The sequence below is a fragment of the Ptychodera flava genome, chromosome 20 (genome assembly GCF_041260155.1).
Source record: "Ptychodera flava strain L36383 chromosome 20, AS_Pfla_20210202, whole genome shotgun sequence".
NCBI classification, from domain to species: domain Eukaryota; kingdom Metazoa; phylum Hemichordata; class Enteropneusta; family Ptychoderidae; genus Ptychodera; species Ptychodera flava.
Window position 1 is genome coordinate 34,952,024 of NC_091947.1, and position 21,561 is coordinate 34,973,584.

General features: G+C 36.7%; 1 protein-coding gene across 2 annotated transcripts; it reads right to left on the reverse strand.

Moving 5' to 3' along the window:
• Positions 1–629: 629 nt before the first annotated feature.
• On the reverse strand, positions 630–21,378 carry LOC139120792 (DNA nucleotidylexotransferase-like). 2 transcript variants are annotated; one of them, XM_070685341.1, is made up of 10 exons: positions 21,248–21,378; positions 20,569–20,806; positions 16,256–16,448; positions 14,640–14,747; positions 13,178–13,357; positions 9,615–9,686; positions 7,407–7,530; positions 5,635–5,767; positions 4,395–4,944; positions 630–3,476 (listed from the first exon to the last, which is right to left on the reverse strand). In XM_070685341.1, exons 2-10 carry the CDS (start codon positions 20,730–20,732, stop codon positions 3,390–3,392), a joined length of 1,611 nt encoding a protein of 536 aa, XP_070541442.1. In that variant the 5' UTR covers positions 20,733–20,806; positions 21,248–21,378; the 3' UTR covers positions 630–3,389. The 2 variants fall into 2 exon arrangements, with proteins under 2 accessions (XP_070541442.1, XP_070541443.1); XM_070685342.1 differs by lacking the exon at positions 20,569–20,806 and having other exon boundaries at positions 21,248–21,368.
• Between the last annotated feature and the right edge of the window lie 183 nt (positions 21,379–21,561).

Below are 21,561 nucleotides of genomic sequence, written 5' to 3' on the forward strand. Positions count from 1 at the left end.
ATGACATTAGTCAATGTCCTTGTACCAACTCTGAATAAAATCGATAGAAACATGCCTGAGTAATGGCTCTGTACATGAAAAAATCGTAATAAAATGGCCGCCTGGCGGCCATATTGGATCGTATCACAAAACAAATTGACGTGCATATCTATGACATTGGTCAATGTCCTTGTACCACCTTTGAATAAAATCTGTTGGAACATGCCTGAGTTATGGCTGTGTACATGAAAAAATCGTAATAAAATGGCCGCCTGGCGGCCATATTGGATCGTATCACAAAACAAATTGACGTGCATCTGTATGACATATGAAGTAATCCTTGTACCAAGTTTGAATGAAATCGCTCCAGGCATCTCAGAGATATCTGCGTGAACGGACGGACGGACGGACGCACGCACGGACATGACCAAACCTATAAGTCCCCCCGGACGGTGTCCGTGGGGACTAAAAATCAGTTCCTCGCACACACAAAGGTGTAAATATACATGTGTGTGTGTGTGTGTGTGTGTGTGTGTATATATATATATATATATATATATTATATATATATATATATATATATATGTATACATACACACACACACACACACACCAGTATATATAATGCCATTGAAACAAAGACGAAGGCGAAAGTTTCCAATGTTTTATTATTGCAAGACAAAACAGAATAAAACAGAGCTGCATTCATAGAATAGTAAACATTTCATGATGAATAACAAAATTAAAACTAAAAATATTAAGTCACAGCAAAAAGGGAACATTAAGCAATCAATATCATTGCGGAACCTTGACATACCTTCGCTGTAACTTCACATGATAAGAATATGGACAATTTACAACAAACAGTCTTTCAACAACAATATCGTTATGCAGGCATTGGTAATGCAAGGTAACAAATGTTGTCTATGACAGTCTGAAACAACATATGGACACTTTCACTGATACATAATTCAAACAGAATGGGGAAAAGTGTGATCAATAGCAGTATACATGTATAGCATTGGGGGTGATTATATCACTGAGTATGGGAGTGCAATGCATACAATACATTTGTAAAATAAATTCATACAAACTATTCCTTGCAGCATTTCATCAGAGTCACTGGTATGTCTGAGTGATGCACTTATGATGATTATCCTAGAATGAGCAGTCCATGGTGGGCAAGATTTTGACATTGTTTTCACAGAGAAATCAAATTACTGTCACAGAGTTGAATGAGCTTGTAAATTTAACAAATTCACATAAAATTGAATTGAATCACAGAATTATAACTTCCTATGTTAGTACTGTCTCTTGGAAATTTAAAAAATTTGAAGTTTTTTAAACATTTGACAACGATTACTGAAATCACATTTTACTGATGTAAAAAGAAACCCTGATTTACAAATGACTCTTTTCTGACATTATAAATGGATCAATTTATTAATATGCTGAGGTATGATTCATTGATATTAACAATTACAATCACCAATAGATGAAGTTTTATCAATGTTACCGGATATTACATATCATATTTACAACAACTGTTCATATCTTCTATTTATAAAATGAAATGTACAAGATTGGACTGAAGTCAATGTATTTGCAAAAGTCTGTTTAAAAATCGTGTTTGTCTTGACATAAAGCAGTTGATTAGTACCTATATATAACAGCTCCATGATCACTCCTGAAAGATGATGTCATCATTGAGGGCGACATGCACTGCTTGTTTTAATACGGGAATACATTAACCTTCCTGCGACTACATACAGAATTCTCATTTATACGACAAAATCTTAAAACATTTAACTAAATTTAAAATCACTTCCAAGACCAAGACTCCTTACCCTCTTACAGGCATGTAATTTAAGATAAAATTCCATTTTTGGAACACTAAAGACATGTTTCTGGTAACTTGATGATCAGATGATAACAATCTGCATCATGAGTGTTGCTAGATTCAAAGTTCCATTCTCAAAACATGTCCCTCTTGTGCATTCTACATTGACAATTCAATTCCTAGAACAAAATCAAAACCTTGTTAAGACTAAGATTTCCACAATAAAACCTGGGATAACTCTGATTTTGTGTGGTCAAGGAACAAATTATTGAACGACAAATGTTTTTAATGGCCTTGTAGATTTGCAATTCTGGCAGTCTGTACAACCAGTGAATCTTCAGATGTGTGTGTCCATTTTGTTTTAAGACAGCAGATAGTGAACTAGACTGTTGACACCAGACAACCAATGTCACATACTTCAGACTAGGTGTTGTGACAGATGGACAAGGTTGAGGCATCAGATTAGATTGTAATGAAAATACAAGGTTACAGACGCTTAACTAGGCTGTAGCTCCTATACTCATAGGTTGCAGTCATTTGCATTGATTGTGGATACCAGAATAAATTGTAGGCAGTTTGAGCTAGGTTGCAGGTAGACAAAGAAGGAAAAGACATAGAAGACAAAGGTAAGACACTCAGGGCATAAGTTTGAAAGAGTTAATAGCAGTAGACCTTGATGATTTTTTCACTATTTTTATTTTGTATGTCAATTACACTTTCTTGTTCTACTCCCCAAAGTCTAGTGAAACACCAACTATTTAGCTTGCCAACACAGCCATGTATGCATGAAAAAATTCACTGATACTGTTTTTCAGTTGAATTCTAGTCCAGTCCTTAATTCACATGTCAACAATAATGACACAGTTTACACATGTACACACTGATTTGAAAAGCAATGCAGTGTATCTCAACATGTTTTGGGAAGTAGAACATGTTGTCAACATTGAAAACAAAAACAGTGAAAAATCAGCAATAGTTACAGCTCCTGGCCCACTTAGCTAATTTGAAGATCTCAGAGTAGATTGAAGACATTGTTGTAACTTGTGAACACAACACTTGATTGCACACACAAGTTATACCCCAGGTACATGTACCGGTACATGTAGCTGTTGGACTAGTTTTAGTTACCAACACACAGTACAGTGTATATTGTGGACATAGAACTTTAAGTCACAAGACACACTTGGAAGCACCAGATTAAGTTGCAAGACTGCTAAACTTTCTTAGAAGACTAAAAAATCGAATATATTTCCCTATGGGTGCTGCAGATGGTATAAATAAACACTGATGGTCTTGAGCACACCATAAATCAAGTTCATATTTAAGTTTTGGTTGAGAAACAGCTGTAGTTGTTAATCAAATACAAGCAGTTCCAGAAGCTTCCCACAGGTTGACAACTATTCCGATGCATCTGATTTCTCAGTGTACAACTGATGAAGAGTAGAAATTCCAACAGAGGCAACATCTCAGGCACCAATCGTACATGAGCCTTCTCTGAATTCCCTTCCTATAAAGAATTGTCATCAGCAACATCTGAATTGTTCCTATGGTGCAGCGTGTGTGGATTAGATTAGCAATTTCTTTCCCAAGGGTCTACAAACGTCAGCTTGAGATGATCAAAGATTTCTCTTTCTGAGGTAGCTGGCAGGAATCTTTGCTGAAAGAAAAGAGGAAAGTGAACTATTGATGAAATCTGAATTATGCCCAATCTAAATGAAAGAATCCTTCTGCGTTACTTTTATCAGTAGTACATAGTTTCCTCTTAGAGATAACTCCTAACTAATTTTTACAAGTTACTGAGGATGTTTGAGTACAATTTTAGCATTTAGACTCACACACAACAATTCTATAGCTCTCTCGCAATCAATTTACTTTCAAGTTTCAATAGTTTGATTTAAATTTGTGGTTGGCTAAAGTTTTGTAATTGGTCACGATGTCGAAGTGTACATATATTTACCATAATGATGCATAAGTACCAATAAAAAGCTAACACAAACTGACACATTTGTACTGAGTCTCTCTGTCTAACATCAACACTTTGTACTTTTGATTGCCCACTTGAGAGAGAGAGAGTACCTATCTAAAACACATTTTATCTTTTTGTCTTCAGCCTTGATCTTAGATAGTCCTTAAAAGGAATTTTTTTCTGGCCAAATGATATATCCACTAATTTCAAACCAGAATAAGACAGTGGATGGTTTTGCTAGAAACAAACATTCTTAAATGATATTACTTGCTACAAATACAGTCAAGCATCCAGTAGAATTATTTTGCTGCTAACATGAATACATGTACTATTCAGTAATTTGTGAGATATCTTATGTAAACTTTCTGCACTGCTGTACCAGCTAATTGCAAACTAACCAATAAAAGTGATTTGAAATTGACACACATGTTCATCGGAACTGATCAATACATACTAGTATGATGGGAACCTGATCAAATAGACAAACAGGACATTGAATTTACTGAAACTACCCCAAATTCACTGAAACTATCCTAATGTTGATGTCATCTGTCATACTGTACTTGCTGAAAACACCGTCTGTGGTCTTATGAAGATTTCCATACTTACCCTGGTTTTGTCATACAGTCCATGGCTTGTCAGTGTCATATTCAATTCCCTGTCTGAGTAGAGTCGTATAGATCTGTTAAACATTCTAGAACCAGTCCAGCCTAGCAAGGCATATGCATACTGACTTGATGGACATACGACAAAGTCAACCCTGATAGCTCTCCAAGCTTTGTCTTTGTTCTCACTGAGTGAATGTTTGCCATCCTCTATCGCGTCGCTCTTCGCTGAACATGTGGCATTGCTCTGTGGATTGGAAGTACTTTCTGTATCTGCAACTTTGTCACTCATAGTTGTCCTGCTGTATCTTTCAACAAGGGAAGAGTCTAATTTAAACATAGTCAAACATTTCTCAAACTGGTCCAACATACTGCTTTTGCTGTGTTTAGGTGACTTGGCACTCTCCTCTTTAAAGGAATTGATTTGGCCATTGTAGTGAAGTATCAAACCCTTCTCCATCAGGCGTGACATCAGTTTATTAAGTAAACCTTGTTCCTTTCCTTCCACGGAATGTGAAATGAGGAAATCCACATCATGCCCGGAATCCTTACCCCTGGAAATGAAAACACGCAACATTCAAAGAGTACATTCTGGGTTACCCTTGATGTGCGGCAAATGATATTCATCTCAGTCGATGTGCACATCCAAGAATTTTGCCAAAAAAATGTTGGTTTATTCACATTTACAATCAGCAATGTTCTCACACATCCTACCATTGATGATGGCTGATGCAAGTATGCTGAAAATGAAATACAGCTGATGTCTTGTAACAGAGAACAAGCTGATTGATGTATGGAAGAATTTTGATGGAGAACCTCTCTTTATGACACACACCAACAAAGTTTTCATCATACAATAATGAAAATTATTTAATCTTCAAGCTAAACTCACCAAAGAATCATAAGCCTGCAAGTATCACATACAGTAAAATCAAAATTTTTAAAAAGTTAAATTTACAATTATGATTATCTAATATCAGAATACAATTTAAAAAAGCTAGCAGTATTTGCCCTTTGCTAGATCATATCTTACAAAGTTTGCTGCTACTACGAAAACACAAACTCTGTGAATACTACTTTATCACATTCAATTTTTTACAAAGAATATAAAGTAAAAACATAATTTGTAAAAGCTAAGAAAGGTGATTACAAACTAAAAATCATCAGTAGCTTCTGAAGTACATGTCAATGTATTGTCAGCAGTAACTGTAACGTCATTACAAAACAAAGATATCGGACTGTACCTGATGAAACCACCAGTGATTAGTACAGACAATTCACCAGATATTTGATTTAACTCTTCAATGATGAAATTCCTGAGTGCTTCAGCTTCTACCTTAGTTACAGGGACTTGCAAATCATCATAGTATTCAAGTCCTGTAAACAGAAAACAACAACAATCACTGAGTGAGATGATACTTCAAGATGTCACCCACAGAGGATGATACTATGTGTATTGTGTCAGTGATATAGGCTATGGCAGCACATGGGACATTGCTGGCAATAGTAATATGCACAGGGAAGCGTCTGTATTACACATAAAAACATTATGTGGTGCTGTGGTCTATAAATATTGCTAAGAAATTATCAATGATTATGTGCTGAAATGCCTACACTGTATTTCTAAGCAATTTGCTTCACTGGATAAAAAGTTCAATTTCCTGTTTTGAGACAGAGACTTCTCTGCATTAAGTGACTCTTGGAATGATAATACTAGTTTGCAATCTTTCTGTTTATTTAGAAGTAATGACTAATCTTCAGGGATATTCTGATATTGAACTGAATTCAGCCATTGATTGGTACAAGAGCATGCTGTCACAAACTGACTCCACAACCATACCTAGTAACTTCTGAGAAGTGACATGCTAATTGTCATGATAGTCACAACATGATGTGACAAAGACTATGTAAATATTCAAAGTTTTGACAGCACATGTTCAGTCAATCAATCAATTAGCGAAGTTTATATAGTGCCAAAATCCAAAATTAGAGTTTTTCTCTGTATGCTCAATTGCTAAGAAATCCCACTATACTCTGAAGGACATGTTTTCAGTTTCTTTTGAATGTTTCCAAGTTTTGGGATTCTGAGATGTCAAGTGGTAGTGCGTTCCATAGTTAAGGTGCAGTGTATGAAAATGCACAGACACCATAGGCAATGGATTTGTAGCTTGTACATGTTGAAAATTACTTGGTGGATTAACGGAGTGTACAAGGAATATAGGGCTGGAGTAGATCATTGGTGTATGCAGGAGTCTGGTTGTGAATAGCCTTGAAAGTTAACAGCAAAACTTTGTAATCATCCTGAGATGAACTGGTAACCAATGAAGATGGTGAGAACTGGTGCATATGATTATTCTTGCTGCAACATTTTGAGCCAATTGTAATAGGCCTATTATGTTATCTAAGAGTTCTCATGTCCATTGCCTCTCTGGGCAAGAAAACATTCAACTGGTAAGCATCTGTGTTGAACACAGGAACTGCACCCACTCACATTGTTGCTTATGGCATGATCTGTATTGGACAAATCTCAAAGGGAATTTTAATTAACAGAAAACTGCTCCGGAAAACCATTGAAACAAAGTCGTATGACAATGGCAAGTTGTGCACATTTGTAACTCAGTGGCTGCACACTGGCAGAGCTTTAGATGTAATTTGTTAATTATTATTCAGTTATTGTTACACTGTGGAATACCTTACAGCAGCTTAACCCAGGTCACAAATTTGTTGTATGCCATATCTCTATAATGATACGAGGCTGTGAATACACTGTACCTATCAAGCCAGTGTCATCCTTTGATATTCTGTCTGGTTTCATGCATGTTGACTAACCAGGTATGATCTTGGAAATTATCTCTAAACGCAACTAGCTGGTTTGTTTTTTGGTTAATTTGTAGCATCATAGCTGTAATGGCAGGTGTTGCAAATAATGATATGCATTTTACCACACAACCACATGTTGCACAATGTAGTTCACAAACACAATAAACATTGGTTATGATAGCACATAATGAATTACCTTTGATTTGATCTTTACTGAGGCTGATTTTTTCAGATTTCTTCAAGTCTTGTAATGTTCTACATCCCATATCATACCATTTCCGTGCAGTAACTGGGCCACACCCATAGACTCCTGTAAACAGCTGGTAGAAATAAACTAGATCAGACATGTATATATAAGACACAACAAACTAAGTGGTTCTGTTCAATATCCTTTGCAAACTAGAGGAATTGTCTTCACATACCCTTCAGAATCTTAACCAACACAACAAGCCAGAAAACTGTGACTTGCTTATAACCCTTTGAGCGACAAAGTCAATATTTATCGCCTTTATAAAATATACCCAGTCATTTTTTTCAGATTTTGCCAAAATTTTGATAAACTTTACCAGATGACACATAATGTCGATTTGGTCCAAAATTATCAAAAAATACCGCAATTATTCGGTGTTGCTCAATTTTGATCAGAATGGGTATATACCAGTATGGGTACCAAAGATCAACAATACATATTGTTTCTATCTGTTCAGTGCAGGAAAATTCTACGCTGATGTTATGACAATGATTTCTGCACAGTACAACCAGAAAAACAACAAGAAATATTTAAACCAGCAAAAAAGAATGACAAAAGTAAATAAGGTCTGAAACTTTAGGTACTGGAGTTCAACTTTAGCAACATGCATAGCAGAAACAGTTAGTCCCTCTTAGTTGGACCATAGACAGTCTTCCCCCTCTACTGTCTATGGTTTGATCTGGTCTGTTAATATGTAACAGTTCATAAACAATGACAGGAAATGACTCAAGCCTGTTTCAGACACTGGCCATCACTCCTGCACATTTGCAGGATTTCGCTTTTTCTTACCTCATATGCACATTTTTGACACTGACAAGTTCATTTGAACAAATTCACATCTCAACCCCTGCATCTACCTGTACACCAAATACTGAGATGGTAGCTTTGGCGGTATGGGAGCCTTTGTGTGTGACGGACATACATCCGCACATACATACCCACAAATATACAGACATACAGACGCCACTCAGACTCATCATATAAGCTCTTTTTGGTATTTATATACAAAACCAAATATGAGCTAAAAATTACAGAAAATTCATACTAAAATTTGTAGAATGTTGCACAAAAATTTTGGCAGGAAAAATTACAGCACTCAAAGGGTTAAAACCTGTACAAAATTAAAATAACCTCACTACCTCTAACAGTCAACGTAACAAAATATCAATGTTGTACAAGGCCTGACATTGTTAAGTGTATCGGTATGTGATAGTAATTCATATTCAAAATTGTAAACTTCTCCTGATTAACAGTGATACAATTATTTTTGTTAATAAGTTCTCATACAGTTGGCTAAGACTTATAATTTCACTGTGAAACATACTGGGATAATTCCATCAACCTGTAAAAACTAGTCAATTAATTGCAAGAGGTAGATTACGATTTGTGTAAAAGCAGAAAGTTGCAATGTTAAAAATTATTTAGGAATGCAATTCTTGTAGAATGGATTTTTCCACAGCAACACTGTATTCAGGCCAATATCCAAACACTCTTTATAATAGCTGACCTCAAGCAGGGAATAATCTTGCTGTCACATTTGGAATGGAAAGTTACATTTGTCTGTATAGCTTTACAACGTTCACTGACTTTAACCCTTTTCCTGCCAAGTCCATATTTAACATTAGGTCAAGATGATTAAAATCAATGAAACACAACTATTCCATATGGTGTATTTTAACATAATACTGTACATTTGAAGGCTGTTGAAAACATAAATACTGTAAACTTGATTTTTTTGGACTAAAGATGCTATAACATACCTAGCCAAGCGGGTGAAAATATGTCATGTTTGGGCTCAATACTGCTTTTTATTGACTCGGCTGATGGGGGAAGTAATAGTCTTAATACTGTCTGGCAGCAAAAGGGTTAATTATTTTTGAAATACTGAGTACTCATATGTAAACACTATTTTCAGTAAATTTTTTGGGCTTGCTATTTAGATGTCCATGCAAGTCTGGATATTGTAAAGGTTAAATGTTAAAGTGACTCTGTGAAATCATACCACATTGTCCGTTTTTGAAAATTTTTCTTCTGTCACAGATTTTCATACCAAAAATAAAGTATGTGTTCATGAAATTTTGGCCTGATGTTTTAAAAAGGTGAGCTGGCCAAAAGGACATGATTATCATACCATGGTGAATCCAGCATACTCACCTTCATTGTTTGAAACCACTGACTGGATAAGATATTTTCTATCTCAGAAGAATGACCATCTTCAAGAACCTCCTGAAACAAGCAACATGAGTTCAGCTTATGGTAATATCAACCTCATGAAAGACAGTTTTGAACTTTTCGCCCATGACAGGGTTCTGCCCAGAGTTCCAAGAGTGCTGGACGGCTCATTAATATTCATGAGATTAATATTCATTAAAAACTGTAACATTTATATGCTTGTATTTTTACATTCTTAGGGCTTGATATACAAATAATAGCCAATTCCACTGTACCATCAAAGTATTTTTTCAGTTTTAACTGAACAAAACAGAAAGAAAACAATCTTTAGTAGTTGTAAAGGAATCTTTTGAAGCTTCTGAAAATAATGTACCACTTTTTTGTCATCATTTTCCTGTGCTTATATCATCCCTCACCACTATGAAGTTTGGATTACCATTGCACTGTACCAGCATCCAGTGTTTTTTCAAATGACCTAGGTGGTCTTGTTACTGCTCATGCGCAGACTCTATAGAGTTTAAACAAGAACTTAGGGTTGGCTAATCGGCCATAGTTTTGAAAGTGGAATTTCTCGATGTCAAATTCACTTCAATTGCTTCTTGATAGTCATTGTAGAATGGGTAAATTCACAAACAGAGAGGCTTGTTGCCACGGACAAGTAACTTTTGGCTTATTGACCTGAAAAATAAGTGAGTGTTCATTGATAATTCAAAGACTGGCTTCGTTGACACCAAACTTGCTCGTGACTTTCATTGCATGCAGTCTTTCCACAGTGCCACTCATTGAGTTTGAACTGAACATTGAAGAGTACGTTTTAGTTAGAAGTCCTGTTTTTTGTGCTCATTTTCGCCTCCGTACTTCATTTTTGTGGTGTTATAAACCTTGATACAAAGCAAAAAAACTTCAGTTTTTCTCCTTCTTTCGATCGAACAGAGATACTGTGTGACAGGAAAACCGTGTCTAGTTCACAGGCGCTTGGCACATTGCTGGGATAATAATCGTATTTTATGTAGAATGTCTATATACGATTTGATTATTCAATAAAAGAATCACCGTACGCGATATTAGTGTAGGCCTATAGGCCTACATATTGACTGGCATTGTACCTATGGCTGCCTGGCTCGGCCCGGCGAACGCACTGCATAATCATCAATGTGTAGAATGTCTACATGACTTAATTATTTAATAAAGAATAACGGTACGTGATATTACTGTACATGTCGGCTAGCTTAACCGAGCGGCTGTAGAGCTCTGCAGGGCTTGGGCCCGGCTTGGGCCCGTTGTCCACTGCTGCACAGACAGAAAGGGAAGGTGTGAAAGCTTTTCACCGCCCGATTTCATAAATCAGCGAAATTCACGAACTCTGAGCGTTTCCGGTGATAAAAACTGGTCAACGGTCAGATGGTTGCATAAACAATCGATCGACTGGCCTCTTTTGCCTAAAATCATACCTTACCCTATGCTACTGGCGAGAAATCGTCCTGAAATCGGCTGGGCACACCAACCCAGCGCAGGCCATTTTGAATAAGCTGCATGCAATGTACGCGTCCAATGAGAGAAGAGCAATGACGTCATCTGCCAAGGTTCTATGCAGGCGCGCATACATTGCATGCAGCTTATTCAAAATGGCCGGTGCTGGGTTGGTGTGCCCAGCCGATTTCAGGACGATTTCTCGCCAGTAGCATAGGGTAAGGTACGATTTTAGGCAAAAGAGGCCATGATCGATTTTTTATGCAACCATCTGACCGTTGACCAGTTTTTATCACCGGAAACGCTCAGAGTTCGTGAATTTCGCTGATTTATGAAATCGGGCGGTGAAAAGCTTTCACACCTTCCCTTCCTGTCTGTGCAGCAGTGGACAACGGGCCAAAGCCGGGCCAAAGCCCTGCAGAGCTCTACAGCCGCTCGGTTAAGCTAGCCGACATGTACAGTAATATCACGTACGGTTATTCTTTAATAAATAATCAAGTCATGTAGACATTCTACACATTGATGATTATGCAGTGCGTTCGCCGGGCCCGAGCCAGCAGCCATAGCCATTCGCCAGGCAACATGTCGGCCTATAGGCCTACACTAATATCGCGTACGGTGATTCATTTATTTAATAATCAAGTTCAATATAGACATTCTACATATTAAATACGATTATTATCCCAGCAATGTGCCAAGCGCCTGTGGTCTAGTTCATTAGGGCGATGATCTTGTTCAACAGCTGAACAGCTTTTCATATGCAAAATCAGCGTACGGTAATCAACCAGTGGTATTGTTTAAATAGCATTTTATTGAAAGGCATTCTATAGTACCATTGTTTTCATCAACTCTTCATGCATTTTTATGAACTGCTTGACCTCAAAAGTGTCACTCATAGACATTCATGTTGATTGTTCAAAGCATTGACTGCAAGTGCCGGTCGGTCACTTGTCAATGCTGGTCGGAAATTCTGAGTGCCGGACGGGCCCGTCCAGCGCCGTCCGGCGTGGGCAGAACCCTGCCATGATTTGCTCACAGTACCTTTAAATTCTCTTGCAAAAATCCCTGACAAAAGTCAGGTCACTTTACAAACTTTGAAATTGGAGAAAAAATATAAAAAATTTACCAAATGAACATGTAAAAATTGGAAATGACTGCCATCGTCTGTGTAGAGGGAAAAATAAGGAATTAAATGTTCAATTTTCAAATGATCAAAATGGAAAAATCTTTATTTCTTCAATAAGTTTCAGAATAACACAAGTTGTAGACCAGTAACGCATTGAACAATTATCAGAACCTGAATCCTGATGTGGATTCTCCTTTTTAAACCTTTGAGTGCTGTAATTTTTCCCACCAAAATTTAAATGCGACATTTTACCAATTTCTATGAATTTTTCTGTAAGTGTTTTTAATTTTGGACCAAATGGATATTACATTTCATCAGATACAGTTTTTTATCAAAATTTTGGCAATAATGAGAAAAAAAATGGTTCAAAAATGGGACAAAAATTGACTTTGGCGCTCAAAGGGTTAAACGACTCAATCATCCATGCATTTATGTAATGTATACTATAAATTCTCTGATTGTGTGTTGCTATTATGCATTACTTTAAGTGTGAATATATTCAGAACCATGTTGCTAGGGGAACATATTTAAAAGCCAAATGCACAAAATAAACAATACTCAAAAGATTTCTAAGATAGCAGCCAAAGCATATGCAATTCAAACAGAGCAATAATACATCACAGACCCTTCAACACTGGCAAAACTGTTTTGTGAAATACATCAACAAAGTTAAGATGTAATCAAACAGAAATTATTTAACACAGAATATGCAAGACTAATGCTAGAACCTACTGGTATCATGGTAATGACTGGTTTTGTTTTCTGTGACAGCTAAATGTTTATACTCTTTTAGATTACACACACCAACTAATCATTTACATTGCAACTGATGTCAACCATGCACCATACCTTGTATAAATGTATCTAAATACACTTCAAAAATGTCGTCATATGTATTCTTTATATTATATACTCAAGGTAACTTTTATAGAAAGGAACAACAACTTACTTGTATGACTTCTCTACAATGTTTTCCAATATCTGACAATTTGGCTACATCTTTCATACTAGTCACTGTCCGTGGTAATGCTTTAAGAGAGGCTGATGCTCTACGGAATGCTAAAGCCCTTGAATAATCTTGATCTCCACCACTAAAATCTGCATTTTTTTCAAGAATTTCCAATGCATCCTATGAGAGAGGACAGCTAATGATCAGTAAATTCTCTTTATTGCTGAAGCAATAACAGATGCGTGACCGATTTTTAACAGTCATGATTCTAAGGTCTACAACTACTAAGATACACTAGTGTGGTAATCATCAATGCAACAAGTCCTGCAAGACACACATAGAACCAATATCAACCGAGACAAACCATCACACTTACACTATACTTACAATGATTATGTGCAGTGCCATTTTTGAAATGTCATAATGATATTAAAGATACATGCTACTTAGTATCACTGAATTTTTCTCGTTATAAATTGTTATGATACAAATTATTCTGATAATAATAATAATAACTGAGTATTACAGGGTGATTTGAGTGTTAAGGGTTATTTACCTGTCATGATTATGGTGAAATGAATTGCTCTTATATGGTTACTTATCTTAAAATTTTAGCATAAAGTCTCATCTCTCTCAAAGCTTACTTCCTGTTCTCAGAACACAGTGATGGGTTCTGGCATTTACACCTTAGACTGATTCATCAATAACTGATCTAACCAATGTGATGTGCACTTTCAGCCAATCAGACAAAAGCTATTATGGCCTTAACGCTTTCACCACCATGGTTTGTCCCAAATCCATTGTTTTCTATGGTAAAGTTGGACCTGTATACAGGGAACTGGAGGTGAAAGGGTTAAGCTTCCCCCGCCCCCATAACAACCAATGAAAATCAAAGCATTTAGCTGATATATAACTTGTCAGTCTTTCTGTTAAAGGAATGTATTTCCTAACGGCCAACATATAAGACTTTCCTAAATTTCCCTGTAACACTCAGTCATTATTATCATATCGGTAATTCCCTTAATTTCAGGAGACTAGTCTACCGGTATATTGTAATTTACATCACTGCTTTCAAAGTGCACATAAATACAAACAAAACTACAAAATTTGACTTCAATCAAAATATAATATGAAAGTTTTCAATAACTGATGAAACCTAATCGAGTTCAAAGCCTTCATTTTGAAGCATGACATCACCTTATAATGCAAACATACAGTGATACACAAACACATTTGTTCAAAACCTATTGCTGCACTGTTCCAATGTTACTGTACACATTCCTATTAGAGAACAATTAACAATGAAATTTATGACCCCTATATTGATGTAATTAAGTGCAACAGAATGCATTTTCTGCAGCATTAAATGTAAATCCCAGGTTCAACCTTCTAGCACACTGTCCTTTCTCTGAAATGACATGAATGCACAGTATTTTTATTTGTCTTTCAAACTATCACTTACTGTAAATATTTTATTGAAATGCTTCAGTGGTGTTCTTCTTTGGCAAGCATACTTAGCAACAGACAATTCCTCCTCAACTTCTTCACTTTCTTTCATTTCTTGAACCACCTAAAATAATGATCAAGAAAATTTCAGATTTTTTCAAAAGGCCACATGCTTATCCATTAAAATGACGTAATTTTGGGACAAGCTGCATAAATATCTCATATAACTATGGTAACGATGATATAACTGCAAGTGTTTGGAATTGTTTGTGAAGCAGGAACTTTTGAGTTCAAGTGATGGAGACAGAGACGGACTCTATTTCTTCAAACATTATTATTACGGCTATGTTGAACTACTGCTACAATAACATAATGACGACTAATGTATCAGTTAGTGGATAAGTGACAACCAGTTCCAATGGTGAGCAATATGCTCTAAGTACAGGCATAAGCTGTGAAGTATACATACACTGAAATAAAGAGTTTAATCAGGCTGTGATAAACTGTAAAACGCTTTGAATTAGCTGCATCTTTATTCAGCAACCTTGGTTTTCTTGCAATTGGGATTTAATTTAGCTGAAAAGACATCTTGACCATAGTAAACTTAGGAAAAAGTTTAAGTTAGCAGCAATTAGCAAATTAGCAAATTAAAACACTAGCTAAAGTAGCTGATGCTATCTAAAAAGACATGTTTTACTGTAGCTGCTTTTGGTGGGAAAGTACAGAAGTGTGTTTGACTTTGATTGGTTTGAGATTTATCAAGTAAAAGAATAAATAGTAGAAATATATGTAAACACAGTACATTAGGAAGGAACTGAATATCTTCATTATCAAGGAACTAAGAATTAGCTATCTCTGTATAACATTTTCAACAGCAGGTTTGGTTAGGGCTTCATATATTTACCATTAACAATGTCGTGTGTCTCTCCATTGGCAAGTAAGTTGGTCAAAGTAAACTTTGTGGTTCGACAGTTTGGACTTCAGATTGCTGACAAACATTAATAGTATAAGGTACTCACAATTACAAGGCCCGTGTTTTCTCCAGGTTTTTCTCAAAAGTGAGGAATGTCGCCCTCTGCTTAAAAATTGTGGGGAATTTGGTTCTGATTGAGAGGAAATTAATTTAAGATAACTTATAGCATTGATCAAATATCAAATGGACGAAAGTTTTTCGGCATATAGTAAGTTTTGTATCACTTTACTCTGGCTTCAGATAGTTGATAACATCGATGTTACATCATAGACTGCAGTCATAAAGAGGATGCTAAACTCTGTGTAAATCATAATCTCTAACCTGATTGTAGAAGGGCAACATGTCCGGTGTTTAAGATTATTTGAAGGGGGATTTTGATTAAACAGGGGGGATTCATGCAGTCGTGTGTCCTGGAGAAAAACATTTGAAGCTGCTGTAAGCTGTGATGATCACCCCATCTTGTTTATGAAGCAAATCCTGCATAATGGTAAAATGTGTCACTATATTGGGCCCGCATGTTTAAATGTTTTCATTCAAGTACAGATATCCTTCAGAATATACAAACTTCGCCATTTGATTAAAGATCACATTTAATGCAACACTGTTGGCTAAATGTGGAATTGGAGGAAAAGGCAACAGAGAGGGCTGAACACACAAACCTTCTGTTCCCTTGGTAACCTGTATTCATCATTGACTTCCATTGCCTTGCTCTCTTCCATGCTGGTTGTAAACCATCTCATTGATAGAATTTCAGCATCCTCACTGATAACATCTTTTTTGTACTGTTTTCTCAAAACTTCTACAACCTTGTCTTGAGTTTCTAACTCTGATACAATATGGGTGACATTACAGCTGGTAACATAAGAAAATAAATAAACACATTAAGCATGTGTGATCAGTGTGATCAGATCAGATCAGTGGTTGAAAGAGTTTCATCTCATTATTCAATTTGGCAGGGCTGAAATTCAAGAATCATCCTTTTGTGGTTGACCACATCAGGTATGATGACAAAGTTTCCTTGCCTTGAAGGAAAACACCAGCATGTGTTTGTTATAATCTGGGATGTTTGTGAAAACCATCGTAACCACTGGAAAGAATTTGGTACATGTACTTATAATTGTCCGACATCAGTGTTTACGAAATGCTGCAATCTGTGGCCCTATCACTTTTTCTGTTGCACTGCACTCGAAGAGGGAGTCAGTGGCTGTTAAAAATCTGCAGCAATGTTAAACGGGAAGTTACAGGACCGTGGGCGCACAATAGGGGATAACTGATGATGCAGTCATTTGCATACACTGGGCGGGAGTTTCTGAATTCTCATAGCATCGCTTTGACGATATGATAAATTTGATCATGATGGGCACTTTTGTGACATATGCAAAGAGGGGTCAAATGCTCGTACAGGGAACACATTTTGAAACATATCCCTCCTCAAAAAACCCAGAACATTTTGTCAGTTTATTTTCGACTCAAGTTTAGTCTCTGTATATTCACAGACATCATATGCAAGATTCAAAGACAATGAATGCCTGAAACATGGCAAAATTATGGGATTCTGGGGCCAAACACTGCACCTCTGATCAGTAGCATGGCTTTTTTACATTTGCATAGATTTACGATGATCTGACTTTTATAGGGAAGTTCCTGTTTAATCCCTTGACTACCAAGGCCAATGTATTCCTATATACCAGGCCCCTTATGTAAATATTGATAAAATCTGGGGTGTGGCCATTGCAACAACACTGCTTAGAGTAAAAATTAAGTAAGTACCAATAAACCATATATTTTCTGAATCAGCATGAAATTTCCCACTTTCTCATACGTAAGTTTTGTATTTTCAGGTCACGTGACTGGTCACATGACTCATCATGTGACCAGAGTTGGCAAAGAATATGCTGGGAAAGAATATTTGAAGCATCAGGATGTGTTTTGAATCCATAAAATGACTCAAATTTGAATACAGTTGCAATTTTCATGGCATTGTCTTAAAATATATGTAATAATAACTACCCTTTACTTTATTTATAGGTGTACCTGTTTAAGAATTTTCTCATAAAAGGCAGAGTAAATGAACCACAAACATCAGCATCTGACATAATTCTGTATTTGAAAATCAACACATTTTATTTGTAAATACCTTCTTTATGTCTTCCTTGCAGAAACATGCATCTAAAATGGTTATGATTTATCAAAAAATAATTGACAATATTTAAAATACATTTTAGGGAACAACATATCACATGACCAATTACATGACAGTCATTTGGCCAGTCATATTGACAGTATGGCTACTATAAAATTTCACTGGGTTATAGTAAAAAATTATATTTCCTCCAGTTTCATTAACAGAATATTGCTGTTAATAGAACATATTTACATATTAATCATTTGATTTCAATAAATAAACATTTCATTTCATTAAAAAAAACATCATAAAAATCTTGCAAGTAAATGACACCAACTGTAAACAATCAGCGCGAAGCTTCTGTGATCAGCTTGACCTTTTAGGATCGAGGTCATGGGTCACGACCTTTGCTTCCGGATTTTGGCTATACTTGGATGCACAGGGGCGCAATCACATTCAGGCCAGGTCGGAATACATTTATCTTAGTCGCGCTGCTTGTCGATGCTGAAATTACGGGATTTTTAGGGACAAACATGAAGCAAATATGCCTATTTATCTGTGCCGGATATTTCCGGCACTAAAGGTGTATGGTAATTCAAAATGGTGCCGGATATATCCGGCGTTCAAGGTAGTCAAGGGTTAATAACTGGTAACATTACCACTGATTCACATATTGAATGATGTAACTGTAGTACTTATTGCAAAGAAAGCATCGCCTAAGGTTCTAAATGATTTTAGACCCGTGGCCCTTACATCACTAGTAATGAAGTCCTTTGAAAAAATCATCAAACGGTATATTTTAGATAAAACCCAGAATATGTTAGATCCTTTGCAGTTTGCTTACAGAGCAGGTAGAGGAGTGGAGGATGCCTCATTGACCCTCCTTAATTTAATTTATAATCACATTGAAGGAAATAAAACACATGCCCGGGTTCTATTTGTTGATTTTTCATCTGCATTTAATACTATTCAGCCGCACATCTTAACTGGTAAATTATTGTCTCATTTTAACATTCATCCTAAGATTGTCAGTTGGGTTTTGGATTTCTTAACTGGGAGATCACAACATGTTCGAGTGAACGGCACTTTTTCTGATGTCTGACTCATCTACTGGCTCACCGCAAGGTTGTGTACTGTCACCACTTCTGTATATTCTATATACCGATGATTGCAGAAGTCACCATGATGATAGATTTACAATTAAGTTCGCAGATGACTCTGCAATAATCAGTCTACTCCAAAATCATGAAAGAAATCATGGGCCAGTGGTTGATGACTTTGTAGAGTGGTGTAAAAGTTCTTTTCTCGAACTTAACATTAATAAGACCAAAGATTTGTGTATAGATTTCAGGAAAGACGCACCATTAGCTGATGTAACAATTATTAATGGTAAAGAAGTGGAAATTGTTGAGAACTACAACTATCTGGGTTCTATTTTGGATAATAAGCAGCTGCGATGGGAAGATAACATTAATATGATTTTATGTAAATGCCAGCAGCGTCTGTTCTTCTTGAGGAAATTGAATTTCTTCAAAGTTGACAGAAGAATGCTTGTGCTTTTTTACAGATCATGTATTGAAAGTGTCCTAAGTTTTTCACTCATTTGCTGGTTCGGAAACCTCACTGTACAGTGCAAGAACAAACTTGGTAGACATCTGTAGTAAAATAATTGGAGTACAACAAACTAATCTCAGTACATTGTATAAAAAACAAGTTTTACACAAAGCCAATTCTATAGTCAGGAATCATCACCATCCACTTTACAAGGAATTCAATATTTTACCATCTCGCCGGCGCTAGGGTTCCAATAACTAGAACAAATAGATCAAAACATTCGTTCATTCCCACTGCAATTTCTGTACTGAATCAAAACAGAAACGACTAGTCATCTCTGCTTTTATATAATGTGTTTTAACGTCACTGACCTTTTTTAAATATTTTATACATGTCTTATCTGTGTAACTTTTTGACTTGTCCGCTGTCGTACAAAGAATTGCCCATGTTTTGGGATAATAGAGAGCTATTGTATTGTATTGTATTGTATTGTAAGAGAAACCACCAGCCAAGCTTCTACAGCAAAAATTGGCAATCGTCTCACCATCCGTTTTTTATAGCCTGATGACTGGTACCTGTGCGTCCATAGCTGTGGTAACTTTACAACTTTTCACCGTGGTCCAGCATTACAATTACATCATGATCTGTTGTACATCCATATGCATAGTATGTGTAAAAGTAGTAAAACGCCACAGCTATATACCCACAGCTCGATGACTAGATGCCTTTTAAAATGGAAACTGAATACAATCCCAGTATTGACATAAGAACAAAGTGATGCAGTAACACCAAGGGGTGGACCGTTTGATATCCTGGGGTCTGGAAGATTGATGAGCCTCAGAGGTAGCATTGTTTTTACCTGATCCATTGCACATTATTTTTCCCACTCTCCCACCTTCTTTTCTTGTCAAGTCTTTTCTGGCTGAATTTTTTTCAGGACATTTGCTGGGACTCTTTTTTTTTCCGAAGATCTGCCAGACCCCCCCCCCCTTTTAAGGATATCGAATGGTCCATCCCTATATTCCCGCGATACCTGCAGTCACATTGGTGTCAGAGGTCAACATATATGGCCTGTACAACACTACTACAGGATGAACGAAAGGCATCTCAAGGAATACGATCTCGTGGGTAAAAGCGAGGAACGTTAGTCAGATCAAAACATTTAACCTTCCCGTTGATTTCTTCTGTTATCATGTAAGTCCACATCCAAGGCTTTTATTTTTAACCTAGAGTTCGGAAGCAGTGAAGCTGTGCAATGTCAAGAACATAATAAACGATGACATGAACAGTTACCAAAGTTTGTCGGCTACTGGAATCCCTTTCTTTCTCGCAATCGTCTTCAAGTGTTCGTGTCTAACTCTTGGAATATTTCTATCCACTATGAACAACAAAATATCAGGATACTTCACTGAAAAACGACCAGCGTCCCCTTTTCGTCGCTTGGCTGGTGTTGCCATCTTTCCAGGTCGTTAGAAACTCCACTGGCGATGGCTTGAGATTGGAGTTGCCTTTCGGATACAATTTCCGGTAACTGCATTATATAAACGTCAACATTTGCGCTTTTATAGACTTCGTTTTCGTGCTCAAAAACATTTTATATTTAAAATTTAACTACGCTACATACTTGTTACATTATGTAGTGTAACAGTTAAGCTTATGACATTTGTGCTTCCCAATGATGGAACAAAGGAAAGGCATTATTACCATGATCACGTTATGCGTTTTTAAGTCCGATAAGCTGTGGGTCCATAGCTGTGGTGTTTTCGGACGGGATTCCTGCCTTTTACGGGCTGGTTTTGACTTTTTACGATTTTAACCCCGCCACCACAGCTATGGGAAAATGCGTAGAAAAGCGTCCATGTTACGCCCGACAGCACCCTTGTCGCAACTTTGTTCGGCGATATTTCGAAAAGTTTCCATCCAAATTACAAATTGCCAACACTCATCGACAACTTGGTTATTAGGAACTCACCACGACCAGAAATCCGCTTAAAATTCACTGAAATATCGCCGTTTTGCTAGCTTCAACCGACATGTCTACCCGGAGACCGCCATTTTGCTGGCGTTAAACTGTTGTTCGAGGCTCTCTGCAGAACGTCACTACAGTGACGTAGCGGTGACCTCTCAACTTATAAAAACAAACTGAGAGATTACAGCCGGCATCCGCGCCGCATAAACGATCACAGATCCCAGGACTGAACTATTTTTTTCCCAAGTTAAATTTTGATTTCGGTTATGTGAGACTGGCAATGTCCATAGGACAAACGATGGTCATCGATACCACAC